The following is a 21,838-nucleotide window of genomic DNA, read 5'->3' on the forward strand; positions in this document are numbered from 1 at the left end:
TGGAGAGCGGAAACGGGTACGCCCTGGCACCAATCCACGTCTCTATTTTACTTCATCATTAAAAGAGGGCTCCCAAAGGAAGTGCAAAAGGCACTAGATAAAATAGCAGGTGTTGAGGCAAAAGGCTGGCCGGAGATCCAAAGCATAATAGTACACCATTGTAAACGGATCAAAGAAAGAGAGAGGGAAGTAGCACAGAAAAGGTTGGCGGACGAGGCGAAGTTGGTGCAATCAAAATTGGTGAAGGTCGCAGCAGCGGTAGCGGGACTCCCACTCATACGGGAGGGAGAGGAAGGAGAGGAGGGGCAAATAGCAATACAAGGAAGAATAGCAGCGAATTGGGCAGGACAAGGGCAACGACAGTGGACAGAGCAGGAGCAGAACGGAGGTCCAACGTGGCAAGAGTGGGCCCCAAGAGGAGGAAGAGGTGGGTACAGGGGGCGAAGAGGAGGACAAGGGTATGGAGGAATGGGAGGAAATGGGTGGCAGGGTCCCAGAGGTCCACAGGGGAGCTGTTGGAATTGTGGGAGATGGGGGCATTACTCAAGGGAATGTAGGAGCAGACAAAACAACGGTTTCCAAGAGATAGAACAGTACGGACACCCCCATCCAGGAAGCCCCTACGGCCTCCCCATGGGACAATACCAGCAACCAGACAATGTAGTACAAAGGAGTAACGCACAACTACACGGACATCAATACCGAACACAAACCAGCCCACAGAATAATGACAATGTGCACTACACGCCTGGTAATACTTTCGCCACAGGAGCTAATGGGGCACCAGCCCCCGCACCTTACAGTGGAGTGTCAGTAGTTTCGGGGAATATTTTCGATCAAGGGGGGGCAATGAGACACCCCGCATAGGACAGCCCACAGAGAGCACTTGCGTGTCCAGTACTGTCTACGACCCACAATGCATCAGAGGAACCATTGATAGGAGCGCAGATAGGAGACAAGCAATTCATATTCATGGTGGATTCGGGAGCGGAGAAATCATGCATTAGAGAGGGCCGGTTCCCGTTATCTAATAGAACGTTAGAGACGCAGGGGTTCTCTGGGGCTGTAATTGAAGTTCCTTACACAGAGGTATTGGATGTGACAGTGGGGGGTAAAACAGTGAAAGCACCCTTACTGTACTATGAAAACTCTCCCATCAACTTACTGGGGAGAGATCTCTTGAGCAAACTAAACATGACCATATCATTCACAGGGAGCGGCATCGTATGTTCAACGCCAGGCATATGCCCCCTCCGTATATTAGCAGTAATACACGGCCACACAATAATAAAAGAGATCAGAGGGGTACCAAGAAATGAGGAGATGTTTGTTGAAGGCATGAGAACATTGGCTCTCATAGTACCAGAACTAAAAAGGGTGGAGTGGAGAATACCAGCAGAATTCCTTTTTCGTCCCATAGCAAGCCCTGACACTGCTCTTGGGGAAGTACTATCATTGGATTTGCATGCAATACATGTATCAGCAAACAGAATATGCGTGATTGGTATTGACATGGAAGGGTGTGAGTGGCGGACAGTATTGTGTACAAATGCAAATATCCCCCTGAGAGAGCTCTCGGACGAGGAGCTATTTTCTGACACTGAGGGAGATGGTGAAGTAGTGATGGAACTGGCAATGCCCTGCGACATCGTAGTTACAGCCAGACAAACTAAAGTTGAACTAATGGCGGTAGTAGGAGCACCGCATACATTTTTTGATGAAGACATGAGTTCAGTACCCGCTAACTTATGGACTAATGGCCCCCACGATGTAGGGTTGCTACATGAAGTTCAGCCTGTGGTGATAAAAGTAAAACAAGGAGCAATACTACCCCGGGTGAAACAATATCCACTGTCGCGAGAAGCAGAAGAAGGGATCAGAGAGACAATAGAAGCACTGCTAGCACAGGGTATAATAGTGCCCTCAAACTCCCCATGCAACACATGCATTTACCCAATCAAAAAAGCGAAGGGGGGTTCATGGAGGATGATACAAGATTTACGCCCATTGAACGATGTGGTAATGAAGGAGTTCCCTTTAGTCCCGAACCCGGCGACAATACTGTGCAACATTCCAAAAATAGCATCACACTTCACAGTAATTGACTTAAAAAATGCATTCTTTTCGATTCCCTTGGCAGAAGAGAGCAGGTACTTGACAGCATTTACATTGGGAGGAAGGAGGTTCGAACACTGCAGACTACCACAAGGATATTGCGAGAGCCCAAGCATATTTAACAGGGTACTACATGAAGATCTGGGGAATTTGTCTGTAGAAAGCACAGTGATTCAGTACGTTGATGATTTATTGGTTTGTGCACAGGCTGAGGAAGAATGCAGACAGGACTCGATAACACTCTTGACATTATTGGCAAATAAGGGGTACAAGGTGGACAAGGGGAAGTTACAATACTGTCTGACGGAGGTCCTATACTTGGGTCAGTTGATATCAAAGGATGGCAAGCGAATTATACCAGACAGGGCACAGGCGATTAGAACAATTGGGGAGCCCAAAACAGTAAAAGAGATGCAGAAATTTCTGGGTATGTGTAACTATTGCCGAGCATGGATATTGGACTATGCGGCGTACACAAGGCCCCTGCTACAGGCACTGAAAGAAGCACAACAAGAACACAAACACATAGAATGGACAGAGGTGATGAACACAGCATTTAACTCACTAAAAGAGCTGATATCAAGCGCTCCAGTACTAGCAAACCCAGATTATGGGCGCGAATTCTTCTTATTTTCACACTGCAAAGGAACATTGATGACAGCAGTACTGACACAGAAAACATCCTTAGGGCACAAACCACTAGCTTACTACAGCGGCACCCTAGACGCAGTAATGCAAGGTCATTTCGCCTGCGAGCAATCCCTAGCTGCAGCCGCGTTCGCAATTGAAAAAAGTGCCACGATAGTAATGGGCTGCCCGGTGACACTGTTTGTGGAACACTCACTTTTTGCAATATTAGAGCGAACAAAGAGCACATTGACAACACAACGCGCCACAGCATATGAGATAATACTGTCCAGCGCTAACATCCATATAGTAAGATGTAAAACAGTGAACCCAGCCACATTCATCACAGAGGCATGCACCATAGAGGACATGCAAAACCACAACTGCGCCACGTACACAGGTGACGAAAGTAAGGATACAGTGATTTTTGAAAATGCCCTGACCGAGGGTGAGGTGTATTTTGTGGACGGGTCAGCATCAATCGACATGGAGACAGGAGAAAAGCATGTGGGTATGGCAGTGGTACGATTAGAGGAAGATGAATATGAGATACTAGTACAACACCGCCTCCCATCACACTATTCAGCGCAAGCAGCAGAACTAATAGCGCTAATAGAAGCATTGCATGCCGCCAAGGGGTGCGCAGTGACCATATATACAGACTCAGCATACATGACAACAACAGTTCACGGCGGGTTGGCCCGGTGGGGGCGGAGAGGGTTTCGGCGAGCAGACGGAACGCCAGTCCAGCATGCAGAATTATTGAAAGAACTGATTGAGGCCCTGCAAGACCCCACGGCAGTGGCCATCGTAAAATGTCAAGCTCATACCGCAAATACAGATTTTATATCTTTGGGGAACGCGGCAGCAGACGCCGCTGCCAAAGCAGCTTCATATCTACAAAAAGGTGAAATAGGAGAGTACATGTTGCACCACACAGCAAGCCAAGAAGTCCCCACAGGATACAACATGATGTCCACACAGGAGATAATAGAGCTGCAAGAGGGAGCTAGTGCAGAGGAAAAATTGCTGTGGACTAAGAGAGGATGCAGCAAATCACCGACTGATTTATTGTGGCGACAAGAGAGTTCAGGAAAAGTGGTAATGCCAATCACGCTGTTAGAAATAGCATTTCAACAACTACACTTTCCTGCACACAACACAAAGAAACACATAATGGCAGAGATACAAGAAGATTGGTTTACACCTTGCCTCCAGGAACACGTCACAAGGTTAGCTCTAGAATGCACGACATGTCAAATTTACAACTCAGGTATGACATTGCGTACACTAAGGGGTACGATACCAAAACCAAGTGGCCCATTCAGAGAGCTCCACATTGATTATGTAGACATGGGAGAAAGGTGTAACGGGGCTCGATACATGATTGTGGTTGTATGTCCATTTTCGAGGTGGGTGGAGGCAGGCCCTTGTGCCCGCCCTGACGCGAAGGGCGCCGCGAAGTTCCTAGTGCGGGAAGTGTTTCCGCGCTGGGGAATTTGCGACGTTATTCGCTCAGATAACGGGACGCATTTTGTTAATGAACTCTTTAAAGAAGTGACTACATTATTGGGAATAAAGCACAAATTATGTTCGATTTATCATCCTCAAAGTAATGGCGTCGTAGAAAAGATAAACGGCCTGTTAAAAAGCAGATTATCAAAACTTTGTTTTTCCCTTAAAAAGACTTGGATGTACTGCCTGCCTTTGGCCTTGTTTGAACTACGAAACCAGCCAAGTAAGGATCACCATTTGTCCCCGCACGAGATCGTCACGGGAAGAAGAATGCACACAGCGCATTCGCCTCTCCGTGAGCGTTCTGATGCACACAGAAGCGCAGCTATATTGGGGGAGGAGTTCACAGAATACCTGCGAAAATTGACACGGGCAGCGCGCGTAATTTCAAAGCAACTAGCCCCCCCCTCGACAAGAGAGGAGGGGAACGCGACTGAACCAAACGGTTTGCCTGAAAAACCACTACAGCTAATGCCTGGTGACCTTATATATGTTAGAAGTTTTGTGCGGAGGTGGAACGCACCACGCTTCCATGGCCCCTATGAGGTAGTGTTTTGCACGCCTACAGCAGTAAAGGTTAAGGGCCTGCGATATTGGGTGCATTTGACAGATGTACGTAAAGCTTACAGCGCTGCGGAGAGTGAGGTGCAGGATGAGGCACAGGCAACAGCGGACGATGAAGTTGTGCGGAATGAATGATTGGAATTTTGTGTGCTTCATGAGATGAACAGTGAACACAATTAGCGCGCAACAAATGTCCTGGACTAAAACATGTACACATGTATATGTAAATTTTCTTTTTACAATTTTTGAAAGTTTTGCGTGGGGTTCTTTTTTCCCTTCCTGTACTCTTTAAGATGTTTTTTATTATTGTTGTTTTTAAAAATGTCATGTTTTTTATTATTTATATATATATATAGTAAGGTACGAATAATATTGACTGAAAGCTACCTTGTCTGTCAACAAACCCCCTTCCTCACCCAACCCTATATTTTATCACCGAAACGTTACAATGTGGAAATGCTTACATGTTTGTATTTAATGAACTTTTGTGTCTCAAACAGGATTTATCATGGCATCGAATGGGCAGCCTGCAACTAATAGATATGTTAGATTTAGAGAAATGTTAGTGGCTAGATTAACATATTCATTTGAATGTGGTTTATCAATGTGTGCTATCGTGTTCTTCATCTCAATGTTTTGTCTGGTGTTACACTGGATTATAGCGTTCATCTCTACCGAGATGAACGAGGGGGGAGGGGGGAACAACACCACCCTTGCTCCTGGAACGAAAACAATTCCGACTGTAGGTATCAAAGAAGGTGATTTCTTGATCTGGGATGGATCACACTTTGTGTGGGGATACTATACTACACCACCCACTGCTGTCCTCTCACAATGGAGAACCAAAAATGTAGATAATGACACAATGTCCCAACCTGGAACATACAACAACCACACGATCCCTCCCGCCCCAATTTCAAACAACGATCTCTTGTTTATTAATGAGGATGGAAAAGTGATTATGATGACAGAACACAAGTCCCTATATGAAGAATTAGAAAAGGGGGGTGGGAGGGAGGAAGGGGGGCCTGGTTCTTCACCTCCTATAACGAGAAGGTACAGAAGAAGGGAGAAAAGTAGGCGGAGAAGAGAGACTGGTGGAAAAGGGTATGATGAGTATTATGGGCTAGGGTTAGACAAAATGGAAGACCCACGACACCCTCACCAAGCAAATAAATGGTATGCAGATATGAGCACAACAGCTAAACAAACAACCAATGAGAGCTGTTATGTCTGCTCACTTATCCCCCATGCATCAGGCACACCTAAAGTATTGTTGCCACGAGAATTGCCTATTGTGGATGCCCAATGTCTCCTTCATCTCACGCTGTGTAGAATAAAGAACACTTTCCAAGCACACGATGTCTCTTTCAGAATGGTACAGAACAACAAAACGTGCTATTCGCAAGCGTCTGGAGTGATCTGCCTTAAAGAACCTTTCTTTGCAATACAAGGGACACTGTTTTCCGAAAGCAAATGGAAAGACGAAGAAGTGCTGTGCAAGGCAGAAGCACTGAAGGGTGTTCAACCGGAAAAGTTGCGGTGGATGGAAAGAACGTGCTTGCCAATATGGAAAGAACACATCCCTAAATTAACATGGGTAACAGCGATGGAAAAACCCTTTAAGCTACAAAGTGAAATACAAAACAAACTATGTTTCAAGGGAGAAGGAAAAATGGCAATAGGAACGAACAAGAACTGTAACAAAACTCTCACCATCCCAGATATGAAAAAAGGAACAGCAGCACTAATGGACACCTACTGGGTATGCGGGAACAAGGCGTACCTGCACCTTCCCCAATCATGGAGTGGTAGCTGCTCAATGGCCACTTTGCATTCAACACTAATGGTGATTCCCGAAAGCCATATTGACAGAAGTAACACGATGAACGAAGGCTTGAACCAGAATGCAGCGTCTCCAACTACACAAGCGCACCTTTATGTCCTGTCCTCCGGAGGGAAAGGAGAAGAGCTCTCAAGGAACAAGCGAGCCTCGAACTACATATCACAAGCATCATCTGATTTATTGGCACAGATCCCAGACAAGTATCGCCTGTTCAGCTCCGTGGAAACATTCTTTGCTTCACTAGTATCAAGTGTCCAAGCAAGAGCAAATGCAAAATGGCTCCAGATCACACGGTGGGAACTGATCCAGTTGGCCAATGACACTGAAGAAGGGTTTAACATAATAAAGGTGGAACTACGAGCTCTGCGATTAATGACCATGCAAAACAGGTATGTTCTAGACCTGTTAACAGCAATCGATGGAGGTGTTTGCCGAAAAATAGGAAGTGCATGCTGCACGTTCGTACCTTCCGAAGACGCAGAAAATGGGTCCCTGTCCCACGTTATTGAAGCAGTACATAACCTGGGCGAGAAGATGAAAATGGAAGGTGGAGCTGAGGATAGCTCGTGGTTCGACAATATCTTCTCTTGGGTTCCCTCATGGCTTGGAGTGACAATGAAGTTCCTGATACCAATAGTGGTGATCATCCTTGTGATGTTCTGCCTGTGCCAGGTGGGCCTCCGATGTTGTGCTAATGCAGTCCCTAACGGTGCAATGATGATGGTGACAATGGGCAACTCCGGTGGTACAATTAAAGCAACACAAGAAGTACATGTGCAGACAGGAACAGACAACACCCCCAGGTACCAGTTAGTGCCTATGTGCCGTGACAAGTACATAGTAGATAAGCTATGGCACACCACGATTAAAGAACCACGAGACGTAGAACTGGAATGGTATGAGGAGGTCTGGGTAGATCTGGAAGAGACCGGCGACTGTATATATTTGACATGTACACCAGACGAGTATGCTAGGAGAGGTGAGAGCTTAAGGGGGGTGTGCAGAGCATGGATGCCTATAAAAGGAACCCCTGCATGGGATGGTGCAGTGTTAGAAGAACAAGAATGTAGAAGATTAGAAGAGCTAAAGAAATTCGTTACTTTAAGTAACGAAAGGGGGGAAATGTAGGGGAGGAATGGCCACGAGGCCCTCCTCACCTACAGCTCCCTCCCCAGGTGAGGACCATGGCTCGGTGGGAGCACCCTCATGCCACCCGGGCCCAGGTGGAGGGGGGTTCACCCGCCGACGACATTGCCCACACGCACCCTGTCTTTGCATTTACCGAAACTTAAGTTAGGCCTAGACGCCATCGTGCACAGCAAACATGGTGTGAGTTCAGCACACTGTAACGAGGCCCCCACCTTTGGAGGGCCTTTCATGCATCTCTGCCGCCTCAGCAGCCCTAGCAGATCCGCTGCGAGCGCGTTCCCATGAGAAAGTCGGAGATGAGCTAAACCCGAGATGCCAACACGGCAACATTATATTAGTAACAATGTGATATTGCACCCCGTATGACCCGGACCGCAAGGCCGGGGCAACGGGGAAAAAAGCTGAAGCATCACTATCTGAAGAAGGTAGAAAATAGTTCAAGTATTGGTATTAATGAACTACCTCTGTTTAAAATGTGAACGAACCATAAAAATGTAACGTTATATGATATCCCTCCAGGTCTGGACTAATGCTGCTATAACCACGGAGAAAGATGTTGACCAAACGTGTAACCTCTATTTGTAAAAGTGTTTTTCAATAGTATGTAGAAACTTGAACTCATATATGTTTTGAATCACCCAAAGCGGCGAGCATCAATCTCTGTAGGCCATAACCTAGATATCCCTCGTATAACGTCTAATGTACATACAATACGCACACAATGTAGTGAACATAATGTTAGGTAATGAAAAGGTACTGGAACCGACTGTATTAAAGAAATGTGTAACGAAAATGAAATATATATATATATATATGTGTGTCTGAATAACGTTAAAATAAGGCAGAACAGTATAAAACTTCTGCATTCACTGATCAGCAACGCACGAGGAAAATACCTTTGTGAGTATATGCAAGGTCATTCCCTCTCCCACCCCACCAAGCCTGCCAGATAAAAAAGCTAAGACTTGTGCTGCGCTCCCTCACCTCCCCCAACCAAGCTGGCGTTACTTCAGAGAGTCAGAGGCCCCGGCGCCGCAACCAAGGCCACAGCCCGCCACCTGTGTTATTTACAGCACGGTAATAAACCCACGGATGAACCCACTGATCTACCAGCACCCTCTCATAAATCCCCACGAACCCCCCCAAGAATCCTGACCCCGTGTAAGGACGACCCCCATCATTGGGACAAGACACAGAGACCCATCTATATAATAACTTCTAACGCAGCAGACAGACATGTATCACTCGGCCCAGGTCCCAGAGCCCCGTCCCGTGACCTAAAATACCGGTCAATAAGACACAGGTAAATCTCACCCCAACCAACAACCACCAGACCTCTCACGAGGTGCATTCCTCATGTGTTGTGTTTATTTTATAAGATAAGCTGGTGAAGCGATTTATTAATGAACGTAAATGTCATTTTCTGAATAACTGTAGTGTGCATGGCCTAGGGCAAATGAGACAGGAAAGGTATTCGTTATTGTCACAGGCTGCCCCAGCACATCAACACCGCATGGATGACCTCAAGCCGGCCTGCCAGGCCCAACCCAACCCACGCGGCTGACCAGTGACGTCGTCCCGCCAAGACCAACCCCGCGCCAGCAACACCTATAGTTAGTCGACACCACCCAATCCCAATTGACTTGTGCCCCCTATAGTGTTTAGGGGTTGATGACGTTTTTTGTATTAGAAATACGCCTGTCTTTGCTATTGTCAGGCAGAGCGCTCTCGTAGGTTGCAGAGTTCTTTGCATGCCTTATCCTTGGATAAACTCCCACTTACGCTCACCCGCACTCTGTCTTGGTCTTATTCCCACTACGGGAGAGTCCCTTATTGTCTCTCATTGCGGGGAGGATCGTGCTGAATTGGGGGCGCTTCCTTTCACCACCTGGCCTCAGGTCAGTGCTCCCTCTCTCTAGAAGTCAGGGTGTTCTCCTGACCTCAGCTCAGTGCTCCCTCTCTCTAGAAGTCAGGGTGTCCTCCTGACCTCAGCTCAGTGCTCCCTCTCCCTAGAAGTCAGGTTGTCCTCTTGACCTCAGCTCAGTGCCCCCTCTCTCTAGAGGTCAGGGGGTCCTCTTGACCTCAGCTCAGTGTCTCCTCTCTCAAGAGGTCAGGGGGTCCTCTTGACCTCAGCTCAGTGCCCCCTCTCTCTAGAGGTCAGGGTGTCCTCTTGACCTCAGCTCAGTGTCCTGCTGACCTCAGCTCAGTACCTCCTCTCTCTAAAGATCAGGGTGTCCCCCAGACCTCAGCTCAGTGGCCTCCTGGCCTCAGCTCAGTGCTCCCTCTTTCTAGAGGTCAGGTTGTCCTCCTGACCTCAGCTCAGTGCTCCCTCTCTCTAGAGGTCAGGGGGTCCTCCTGACCTTAGCTCAGTGTGCCCCTGACCTCTGCTCAGTGCCCCCTCTCTCTAGAGGTCAGGGTGTCCTCCTGACCTCAGCTCAGTGTCCTCTTGACCTCAGCTCAGTGCCCCCTCTCTATAGAGGTCAGGGTGTCCTCTTGACCTCAGCTTAGTGTATCCTCTCTCTAGAGGTCAGGGGGTCCGCTTGACCTCAGCCGAGTGCCTTCTCTCTCTAGAGGCCGTGGGTCCTCTTGACCTCAGCTCGGTGCCTCCTCTCTCTAGAGGCCATGGGTCCTCTTGACCTCAGCCCAGTGCCTCCTCTCTAGAGGCCATGGGTCCTCTTGACCTCAGCTCAGTGCCTCCTCTCTCTAGAGGTCAGGGTGTCCTCTTGACCTCAGCTCAGTGCCCCCTCTCTCTAGAGGTCAGGGGTTCCTCTTGACCTCAGCTCAGTGCCCCCTCTCTCTGGAGGTCAGGGGGTCCTCTTGACCTCAGCTCAGTGTCCTCCTGACCTCTGCTCAGTGCCCCCTCTCTCTAGAGGTCAGAGGGTCCTCTTCACCTCAGCTCAGTTTCCTCCTGACCTCAGTTCAGTGCCCCCTCTCTCTAGAGGTCATGGGTCCTCTTGACCTCAGCTCAGTGCCTCCTCTCTCTAGAGGTCAGGGTGTTCTCTTGACCTCAGCTCAGTGCCCCCTCTCTCTAGAGGTCAGGGTGTCCTCTTGAACTCAGCTCAGTGCCCCCTCTCTCTATTGGTCAGGGTGTCCTCCTGACCTCCGCTCAGTTCCCCCTTTCTCTAGAGGTCAGGGTGTCCTCTTGAATTCAGCTCAGTGTCCTCTTGAACTCAGCTCAGTGCCCCCTCTCACTAGAGGTCAGGGAGTCCTCTTGACCTCAGGTCAGTGCCAACTGACCCCAGCTCAGTGCCCCCTCTCTCTAGAGGCCAGGGTGTCCTCTTGAACTCAGCTCAGTGCCCCCTCTATCTAGAGGTCAGGGTGTCCTCATGACCTCAGCTCAGTGTGTGTCCTCCTGCCCTCAGCTCAGTGCCTCCTCTCTCTAGAGGTCAGGATGTCCTCTTGACCTTAGCTCAGTGCCTCCTCTCTCTAGAGGTCAGGATGTCCTCTTGACCTCAGCTCAGTGCCCCTCAGCTCAGTGACCTCCTGGCCTCAGCTCAGTGCTCCCTCTCTCTAGAAGTCAGGGTGTTCTCCTGACCTCAGCTCAGTGCTCCCTCTCCCTAGAAGTCAGGTTGTCCTCTTGACCTCAGCTCAGTGCCCCCCCTCTCTAGAGGTCAGGGGGTCCTCTTGACCTCAGCTCAGTGTCTCCTCTCTCAAGAGGTCGGGGGTCCTCTTGACCTCAGCTCAGTGCCCCCTCTCTCTCTAGAGGTCAGGGTGTCCTCTTGACCTCAGCTCAGTGTCCTGCTGACCTCAGCTCAGTACCTCCTCTCTCTAAAGATCAGGGTGTCCCCCAGACCTCAGCTCAGTGGCCTCCTGGCCTCAGCTCAGTGCTCCCTCTTTCTAGAGGTCAGGTTGTCCTCCTGACCTCAGCTCAGTGCTCCCTCTCTCTAGAGGTCAGGGGGTCCTCCTGACCTCAGCTCAGTGTGCCCCTGACCTCTGCTCAATGCCCCCTCTCTCTAGAGGTCAGGGTGTCCTCCTGACCTCAGCTCAGTGTCCTCCTGGCCTCAGCTCAGTGCCCCCTCTCTCTAGAGGTCAGGGTGTCCTCTTGACCTCAGCTCAGTGCCCCCTCTCTCTAGTGGTCAGGGTGTCCTCTTGACCTCAGCTCAGTGCCCCCTCTCTCTAGAGGTCAGGGTGTCCTCTTGACCTCAGCTCAGTGTCATACTGACTTCAGCTCAGTGCCTCCTCTCTCTAGAGGTCAGGGTGTCCTCTTGACCTCAGCTCAGTGTCATCCTGACCTCAGCTCAGTGCCTCCTCTCTCTAGAGGACAGGGTGTCCTCCTGGCCTCAGCTCAGTGCCCCCTCTCTCTAGAGGTCAGGGTGTCCTCCTGGCCTCAGCTCAGTGCCCCCTCTCTCTAGAGGTCAGGGTGGCCTCTTGACCTCAGCTCAGTGCTCCCTGTCTCTAGAGGGCAGGGTGTCCTCCTGACCTCAGCTCAGTGCTCCCTTTCTCTAGAGGTCAGGGTGTCCTCCTGACCTCAGCTCAGTGTCCTCCTGGCCTCAGCTCAGTGCCTCCTCTCTCTAGAGGTCAGGGTGTCCTCTTGACCTCAGCTTATTGTCATCCTGACCTCAGCTCAGTGCCTCCTCTCTCTAGAGGTCATGGTGTCCTCCTGGCCTCAGCTCAGTGCCCCGTCTCTCTAGAGGTCAGGGTGTGCTCTTGACCTCAGCTCAGTGTCATCCTGACCTCAGCTCAGTACTCCCTCTCTCTAGAGGTCAGGGTGTCCTCCTGGCCTCAGCTCAGTGCCCCCTCTCTCTAGAGGTCAGGGTGTCCTCTTGACTTCAGCTCAGTGTCCTCCTGACCTCAGTTCAGTGCTCCCTCTCTCTAGAGGTCAGGGTGTCCTCTTGTACTCAGCTCAGTGCCCCCTCTCTCTAAAAGTCAGGGTGTCCTCCTGACCTCAGCTCAGTGCCCCCCTCTCTAGAAGTCAGGGTGTCCTCCTGGCCTCAGCTCAGTACTCCCTCTCTCTAGAGGTCAGGGTGTCCTCCTGACCTCAGCTCAGTGCTCCCTTTCTCTAGAGGTCAGGGTGTCCTCCTAACCTCAGTTCAGTGTCCTCCTGACCTCAGCTCAGTGCTCCCTCTCTCTAGAGGTCAGGGTGTCCTCTTGTACTCAGCTCAGTGCCCCCTCTCTCTAGAAGTCAGGGTGTCCTCCTGACCTCCGCTCAGTTTCCTCCTGACCTCAGCTCAGTGCCCCCTCTCTCTAGAGGTCAGGGTGTCTCTTGATAAGTGGCAGGCAGGTCTGCAGGGGGTCCTTCCTTGGTATTCTTCATGTCCCTCTGTGCTCACAGTATAGCGGGCTGACCCCCTGGCCCTCTCGCTTCTAGTTCTGCTAATGGAGTGACCGATGCAGCACTCAAGAAGCGATGCAACCGCTCCTCCAATGAAAGCTGTGGGGAGACAATCACTAGATTAGCAGGCGGGAGCCCCTTTTGTAGAGCGCACCTGCTTGCCCTGGAATCGCCTGGGACTTCCGGGTCTGCCGGCGCTGCTGTGCCCCGCTGCCCCGTCGAGGTTCTTTGAGGGTTAATGTATCACCTTTCCCTGCAGTCGCTGCCCTGGGCTTGGTTTTTAATAGTCCTCCCTCATTTGCATATATCTGCTGCCAGCGCCGGCTGGTCCCAGGGGTTGGGCATGACTAAACTCCAAATGATTCAAAGTGACAGCCTCAACACGGCGCATTCAAAATGGAGACGAGAGATCGGTGTAGGAGCCAGGACCCCTTTCTAATGAGCGTCGGGGGGACCTAAATCCGACACGTGTTCCCTTTACATCCTCCCCTGTCCCAAGACATGGCAATGATTGTTTATCTGTGCATTTAATGGAGCTTTGCAACGCGCCACAAGGCCTGTGAAGGCGGTGCGACGTGGAGGAGTCAAGATACTGGGCCTCATTACGACCCAGGTGGTAAGGGGTTTACGGCGCCGTAAACAGCGCCGACCCTTACCGCCTGATTCCGAGGTCCCTTAGCGCCATGGCGGACTTAACACCTGCTTTTAGCAGGTGTTAAAATCCATGGCGCTAAGGGACCATGGGCCTCATTACGACCCAGGCGGTAAGTTACCGCCTGGGCCGTGACTTTACCACCATGGCGTAAACTACGTTTACGCCATGGTGGTTGGCGGACTTACCGCCCCATTCCGACCTAGGCGGGGCGGTAAGTCCCCAATCCCCATTTACCCTTCCCCATTCCCATTTTTGCCCCATAGGGCATAATGGGAGTGGGGAAGGCGTTAATTACGCCACCGTAAATTATGGTGGCGTAATGAACTCCATGGTCCCTTAGCGCCATGGATTTTAACACCTGCTAAAAGCAGGTGTTAAAAGCACCATGGCGCTAGGGGACCTCGTAATTGGCGGTAAGGGGTCGGCCAGCTAACGCTGGCGTTAACCCCTTACCGCCAGGGTCGTAATACGCCACCGTAATTTACGGTGGCGTAATTAACGCCTTCCCCACTCCCATTATGCCCTATGGGGCAAAAATGGGAATGGGGAAGGGTAAATGGGGATTGGGGACTTACCGCCCCGCCAAGGTCGGAATGGTGCGGTAAGTCCGCCAACCACCATGGCGTAAACGTAGTTTACGCCATGGTGGTAAAGTCACGGCCCAGGCGGTAACTTACCGCCTGGGTCGTAATGAGGCCCAATGACAGCAGGAGGGTGCGGGGTGGGATGTTCTCCAGAGTTGGGCTTGTCTTGGGATGACTGAGTTATTTATCCTCCCTCTATGATGGACTCTTCCCTGCCTCCTCTAAATCTGCAACTGTCCTAGTGTGACAAATCAACTTCCTGGGCACCAGCAGTGTGACTAATCGACTTCTGGGTCACCAGGGGACCAGGGATGAATATCGGTTTCTAAACCATCAATCAACCCCACAACTCGAGTACACCAGAAGGCATCCAAACAGATTGGAAACACAAGCGCATTTTAAAACTCCTGGTCCAATGTTGGTAGCGTGGACGGAACGGAAGGCTCATCTCCGCAAGGGTGGGGGGTCGTTGGTTAGTTGCAACACAGAGAAAATACAATTATTACCCAATGATAAAAGGGACTGTCCAGTCAAGGTTGTATAAAAATATCTACTTTATTATTATTACAACAGACAGTTCTAGCACACTAGAAAATACAACCCACCCTGTCGAGGAACGCAGAGGACAGACAGTTTCAAAGAAGGAAAGGGATGCACTCTGGATACTGACAGGAGAGTAGTCAGTAAAGCAATCAGTCTTAACTGTTCAAGGTTATTTAGTTTCAGCACCAAGGGAGCAACGGGTCGTAAGGTCACTAGGGGCAATCAGAGAAGGACCAGGGGGGCGAAACCACATTGTACCTGGTGCTTGAGATGGACTTGAAGCTCAAAAGCATTGAGTCGGTTAACATAGTTCAAGATGGGAAAAAGATGCAGGTATCGGGCAGCAGGCAGTCGGCAAGCGTGGCTGGACGGACAGCTGCAGGCTGGCCTACGCAGCAGCTCAGGGTCAACAATTGTTGTCTCTATGCTGGTTGGAGGTTCTGGAACGCCGGTTGAGGTGTCTCGAATGGCTTTAGTGACTGCAGCTTGACAACAGTCAGTGGTGCAGCCAGTCGCAGTTTGAGGGCTGAACTGTCTCGAAAATGTCCTTAAAAGATGGATACTGGTTGATGCTTGTTGTGAAACTCCTCCGAGCTTCTTTGCCGGGCTTGTGCCATCCTTTAAGGTGGACGGCCCAAACCTGAGGATAGTGTTTGCAGGCAACAGCCTTGTCCTTTGTCCAGAGACTCTCTGGCATTTCCCACCTAGGAAGCGTTCTGGCAGAACCTTGCAGGGCATGCTGTGTGAGAAGAATGCACAATTTGCTGGAGGATCATAGAAAGGATACATATGTAACTTGGGGATCTTGGGAAGGATGCATGCTTGACTGGAGGATCATAAAAAGAATGCACACTAGGCTGTAAGATCATAGAAAGGAGCATGCTTGCCTGGGAGATCTTAGGAAGAGTACACGGTTGACTGAGTGATCTTGAGAAGGATTTACCCTTCGCTGGGTTATCAAGGAAAGGATGCACGCTTGACTGGGGTATCTTGGGAAGAATACACGGTTGGCTGGAGGATCATAGAAAGGATGCATGCTTGACTGGGGAATCTTGGGAAGGATGAACGCTTGACTGGGGATCTTGAGAAGAATGTACGGCTTCACTGGGGGATCATAGAAAGGATGCATGCATGACTGGGAGATGTTGGTAAGGATGCATGATTGACTGAGGGATCTTGAGAGGGATGCATGCTTGGCTGGAGGAGCATATAAAGGAGGCATGCATGACTGGGGATCTTGGGAGGGATGCCCGCTTGGCTGTAGGATCACATTAACGATGCATGCTTAACTGGGGGATCCTGGGAAAGATGCACGCTTGAGCGGGGGTCTTGGGAAGGATGCATGCTTGAGTGGGGGATCTTGGGAAGGGTACATGCTTGGCTGGGGGTTAATAGAAAGAGTGCAGGGTTTCTGGATGATCTTGGGAAGGGTGCACACTTGACTGGGGGATCTTGGGAAGGATGCATGCTTGACTGGGGCATTTTAGGAAGGATGAACGCTTGACTGGGGGATCTTGGGAAGGATGCACGCTTGACTGGGGGCATCTTGGGAAGGATGCATGCTTGACTGGGGATCTTGGGAAGGATGCACGCTTGACTGGGGGATCTTGAGAAGAATGCACGGCTTCACTGGGGGATCATAGAAAGGATGCATGCATGACTGGGAGATGTTGGTAAGGATGCATGATTGACTGAGAGCTCTTGAGAGGGATGCACACTTGGCTGGAGGCGCATATACAAGATGCATGCGTGACTGGGGGATCTTAGGATGGATGCATGCTTGACTGGGTGATCTTGAGAAGGATGGATCCATTTGCTGGAAGATCAAGGAAAGGATGCATGTGTGACTGGGGGGTCTTAGGAAGGATGCACGCTTGAATGGGTGATCTTGAGAAGAATGCATGCTTTTCTGGAGGATTTTAGGAAGGATGGAAGCTTGATTGGGCGATCTTGAGAGGGATGCACGCTTGGCTGGAGGAGCATATAAAGGAGGCATGCATGACTGGAGATCTTGAGATGGATGCCCGCTTGGCTGTAGGATCACATAAACGATGCATGCTTAACCGGGGGATCTTGGGAAAGATGCATGCTTGAGTGGGGAATCTTGGGAAGGATGCATGCTTGAGTGGGGGATCTTGGGAAGGGTACACGCTTGGCTGGGGGTTAATAGAAAGAGTGCAGGGTTGCTGGATGATCTTGGGAAGGGTGCACACTTGACTGGGGGATCTTGGGAAGGATGCATGCTTGACTGGGGATCCTGGGAAGGATGCATGCTTGACTGGGGATCTTGGGAAGGATGCATGCTTGACTGGGGCATCTTGGGAAGGATGCACATTTGACTGTGGGATCTTGGGAAGGATACATGCTTGACTGGGGATCTTGGGAAGGATGCATGCTTGACTTGTGATCTTGGGAAGGATGCATGCTTGACTGGGGCATCTTGGGAAGGATGCACGCTTGACTGGGGGCATCTTGGGAAGGATGCACGCTTGACTGGGGGATCTTGGGAGGGATACATGCTTGACTGGGGATCTTGGGAAGGATGCACGCTTGGCTGGAGGATCACATAAAGAATGCATGCTTGACTTGGGATTTCGGGAAGGATGCACGCTTGACTGGGGATCTTGGGAAGGATGCACGCTTGGCTGGAGGATCACTTATATGATGCATGCTTGACTGAGGCATCTTGGGAAGGTTGCACGCTTGACTGGGGATCTTTTGAAGGATGCAAGCTTGACTGGTGGATCTTGGGAAGGATGCATGCTTGACTGGGGATCTTGGGAAGGATGCATGCTTGACTGGGCCATCTTGGGAAGGATGCACGCTTGGCTGGAGGATCACTTATATGATGCATGCTTGACTGAGGCATCTTGGGAAGGATGCACGCTTGACTGGGGATCTTGGGAAGGATGCAAGCTTGACTGGTGGATCTTGGGAAGGATGCATGCTTGACTGGGGATCTTGGGAAGGATGCATGCTTGACTGGGCCATCTTGGGAAGGATGCACGCTTGACTGGGGGCATCTTGGGAAGTATGCATGCTTGACTTGGGATCTTAGGAAGGGTGCACACTTGACTGGGGCATCTTGGGAAGAATGCACGATTGACTGGTGGATCTTGGAAAGGATGTTCGGCTGGATCTTCGGCTGGGGCCTCCCTCTGGAATAGCCTACCTGCCACTCTAAAACTTGAGGAGACCCATCGCCGGTTCCTGAAGCACCTCAAAACCTTCCTTTTTGCTTCTGCCTTCGCTCCCCTTCTCCCCTGCTGATCTGCTCTCTTGGCACTGTGCACCTGGCCACCCTCTGTCCCCTGGGCCCAGGTACCTGCTCACCCTGCCACCTTCCTGCACTGCCTCCTGGCCACCCCTTGCACTGGGGACTGAATCTGTACCCATACAGCCCCCCGCATTTTTCTTCTTTTTCTGCACTTATTCAGATTTACCCAGTCTGCTGCCTTAAACACAGCACTTGCCACTTTCTGGCTGCACTACCACAGTTTGCCTCCATTTTCTATTTATTTTATTTATCTGCGCTCCTCGGCTTCTGCACTTTCCACTCTCCCCCCTCCATGCACTTTTTTCCTTTTCCCTTTCCCATGCACTTGCGCGTTCTCAATGTCACTGGGCCAAGTAAGATCGTTTTTATGTTGTGCTGTGTTCTCCCTTGTTCCCCTCCCTTGCCTAGTCGCGCTCTGAAACACTTGTGTAGGAGCGCGATACAAATAAAATATCATATCATATATCATATCATGCATGCTTGACTGGGGATCTTGGGAAGGGAGCATTTTTGACTGGGGCATCTAGGGAAGGATGCACACTTGACTGGGGCATCTTGGGAAGGATGCACACTTGACTGGGGGATCTTGGGAAGGATACATGCTTGACTAGGGCATCTTGGGAAAGATGCACGCTTGACTGGGGGCATCTTGGGAAGGATGCATGCTTGACTGGAGATCTTGGGAAGGATGCACGCTTGACTGGGGGATCTTGGGAAGGAGGCACGTTTGACTGGGGCATCTAGGGAAGGATGCACGCTTGACTGGGGATCTTGGGAAGGGTGCACACTTGACTGGGGCATCTTGGGAAGGATGCACACTTGACTGGGGCATCTTGGGAAGGATGCACGCTTGACTGGGGGATCTTGGGAAGGATACACGCTTGACTGGGGCATCTTGGGAAGGATGCACGCTTGACTGGGGGCATCTTGGGAAGGATGCATGCTTGACTGGGGATCTTGGGAAGGATGCACGCTTGACTGGGGGCATCTTGGGAAGGATGCATGCTTGACTGGGGCATCTTGGGAAGGATGCACGCTTGACTGGGGGCATCTTGGGAAGGATGCATGCTTGACTGGGGATCTTGGGAAGGATGCACGCTTGACTGGGGGCATCTTGGGAAGGATGCATGCTTGACTGGGGCATCTTGGGAAGGATACACGCTTGACTGGGGGCATCTTGGGAAGGATGCATGCTTGACTGGGGATCTTGGGAAGGATGCACGCTTGACTGGGGGCATCTTGGGAAGGATGCATGCTTGACTGGGGCATCTTGGGAAGGATGCACGCTTGACTGGGGGCATCTTGGGAAGGATGAATGCTTGATTGGGGATCTTGGGAAGGATGCACGCTTGACTGGGGGATCTTGGGAAGGATGCATGTTTGACTGGGGCATCTAGGGAAGGATGCACGCTTGACTGGGGATCTTGGGAAGGGTGCACACTTGACTCGGGCATCTTGGGAAGGATGCACACTTGACTGGGGCATCTTGGGAAGGATGCACGCTTGACTGGGGATCTTGGGAAGGATACACGCTTGACTGGGGCATCTTGGGAAGGATGCACGCTTGACTGGGGGCATCTTGGGAAGGATGCATGCTTGACTGGGGATCTTGGGAAGGATGCACGCTTGACTGGGGGCATCTTGGGAAGGATGCATGCTTGACTGGGGCATCTTGGGAAGGATGCACGCTTGACTGGGGGCATCTTGGGAAGGATGCATGCTTGACTGGGGATCTTGGGAAGGATGCACGCTTGACTGGGGGATCTTGGGAAGGATACATGCTTGACTGGGGCATCTTGGGAAGGATGCACGCTTGACTGGGGGCATCTTGGGAAGGATGCACGCTTGACTGGGGATCTTGGGAAGGATGCACGCTTGACTGGGGGCATCTTGGGAAGGATGCACGCTTGACTGGGGGCATCTTGGGAAGGATGCACGCTTGACTGGGGCATCTTGGGAAGGATGCACGCTTGACTGGGGCATCTTGGGAAGGATGCACGCTTGACTGGGGGCATCTTGGGAAGGATGCACGCTTGACTGGGGATCTTGGGAAGGATGCACGCTTGACTGGGGGATCTTGGGAAGAATACATGCTTGACTGGGGCATCTTGGGAAGGATGCACGCTTGACTGGGGGCATCTTGGGAAGGATGCACGCTTGACTGGGGGATCTTGGGAAGGATGCACGCTTGACTGGGGGCATCTTAGGAAGGATGCACGCTTGACTGGGGATCTTGGGAAGGATACATGCTTGACTGGGGCATCTTGGGAAGGATGCACGCTTGACTGGGGGCATCTTGGGAAGGATGCACGCTTGACTGGGGGCATCTTGGGAAGGATGCACTCTTGACTGGGGGCATCTTGGGAAGGATGCACGCTTGACTGGGGATCTTGGGAAGGATGCACACTTGACTGGGGGCATCTTGGGAAGGATGCACGCTTGACTGGGGGCATCTTGCGAAGGATGCACGCTTGACTGGGGGCATCTTGGGAAGGATGCACACTTGACGGGATCTTGGGAATGATGCACGCTTGACTGGGGGCATCTTGGGAAGGATGCACGCTTGACTGGGGGCATCTTGGGAAGGATGCACGCTTGACTGGGGGCATCTTGGGAAGGATGCACGCTTGACTGGGGATCTTGGGAAGGATGCACGCTTGACTGGGGGCATCTTGGGAGGGATACACGCTTGACTGGGGATCTTGGGAAGGATGCACGCTTGACTGGGGGCATCTTGGGAGGGATACACGCTTGACTGGGGATCTTGGGAAGGAAGCGCGCTTGACTGGGGGCATCTTGGGAAGGATGCACGCTTGACTGGGGGCATCTTGGGAAGGATGCACGCTTGACTGGGGCATCTTGGGAAGGATGCACGCTTGACTGGGGGCATCTTGGGAAGGATGCACGCTTGACTGGGGGCATCTTGGGAAGGATGCACGCTTGACTGGGGGATCTTGGGAAGGATGCACGCTTGACTGGGGGCATCTTGGGAAGGATGCACGCTTGACTGGGGATCTTGGGAAGGATGCACGCTTGACTGGGGGCATCTTGGGAAGGATGCACGCTTGACTGGGGGCATCTTGGGAAGGATGCATGCTTGACTGGGGATCTTGGGAAGGATGCACGCTTGACTGGGGGATCTTGGGAAGGATGCACGCTTGACTGGGGGCATCTTGGGAAGGATGCACGCTTGACTGGGGATCTTGGGAAGGATGCACGCTTGACTGGGGGCATCTTGGGAAGGATGCACGCTTGACTGGGGCATCTTGGGAAGGATGCACGCTTGACTGGGGATCTTGGGAAGGATGCACGCTTGACTGGGGGCATCTTGGGAAGGATGCACGCTTGACTGGGGGCATCTTGGGAAGGATGCACGCTTGACTGGGGGCATCTTGGGAAGGATGCATGCTTGACTGGGGATCTTGGGAAGGATGCACGCTTGACTGGGGGCATCTTGGGAAGGATGCACGCTTGACTGGGGATCTTGGGAAGGATGCACGCTTGACTGGGGGCATCTTGGGAAGGATGCACGCTTGACTGGGGGCATCTTGGGAAGGATGCATGCTTGACTGGGGATCTTGGGAAGGATGCACGCTTGACTGGGGGATCTTGGGAAGGGTGCACGCTTGACTGGGGGCATCTTGGGAAGGATGCACGCTTGACTGGGGATCTTGGGAAGGATGCACGCTTG

General features: G+C 51.3%; 1 protein-coding gene across 2 annotated transcripts in view; it reads left to right on the plus strand.

Annotated features, from left to right (window-relative positions):
• The window catches only part of TMEM8B (transmembrane protein 8B), an 804,010-nt gene that overhangs the window by 188,259 nt on the left and 593,913 nt on the right, over nt 1-21,838 (plus strand). The window contains exon 2 of one of the 2 annotated variants that reach the window (XM_069626691.1): nt 5,322-9,603. The exons of the other annotated variant lie outside the window; for it this stretch is intronic. Coding sequence (XP_069482792.1) covers nt 5,322-7,795 — 2,474 coding nt within the window. The 3' untranslated portion in view covers nt 7,796-9,603. Of the gene's footprint in view, nt 1-5,321; nt 9,604-21,838 lie in introns of those variants that run through there. 2 annotated transcript variants of the gene reach the window in all.

This window comes from Ambystoma mexicanum, chromosome 6p (genome assembly GCF_040938575.1).
Source record: "Ambystoma mexicanum isolate Mex_15411 chromosome 6p, UKY_AmexF1_1, whole genome shotgun sequence".
NCBI lineage: Eukaryota > Metazoa > Chordata > Amphibia > Caudata > Ambystomatidae > Ambystoma > Ambystoma mexicanum.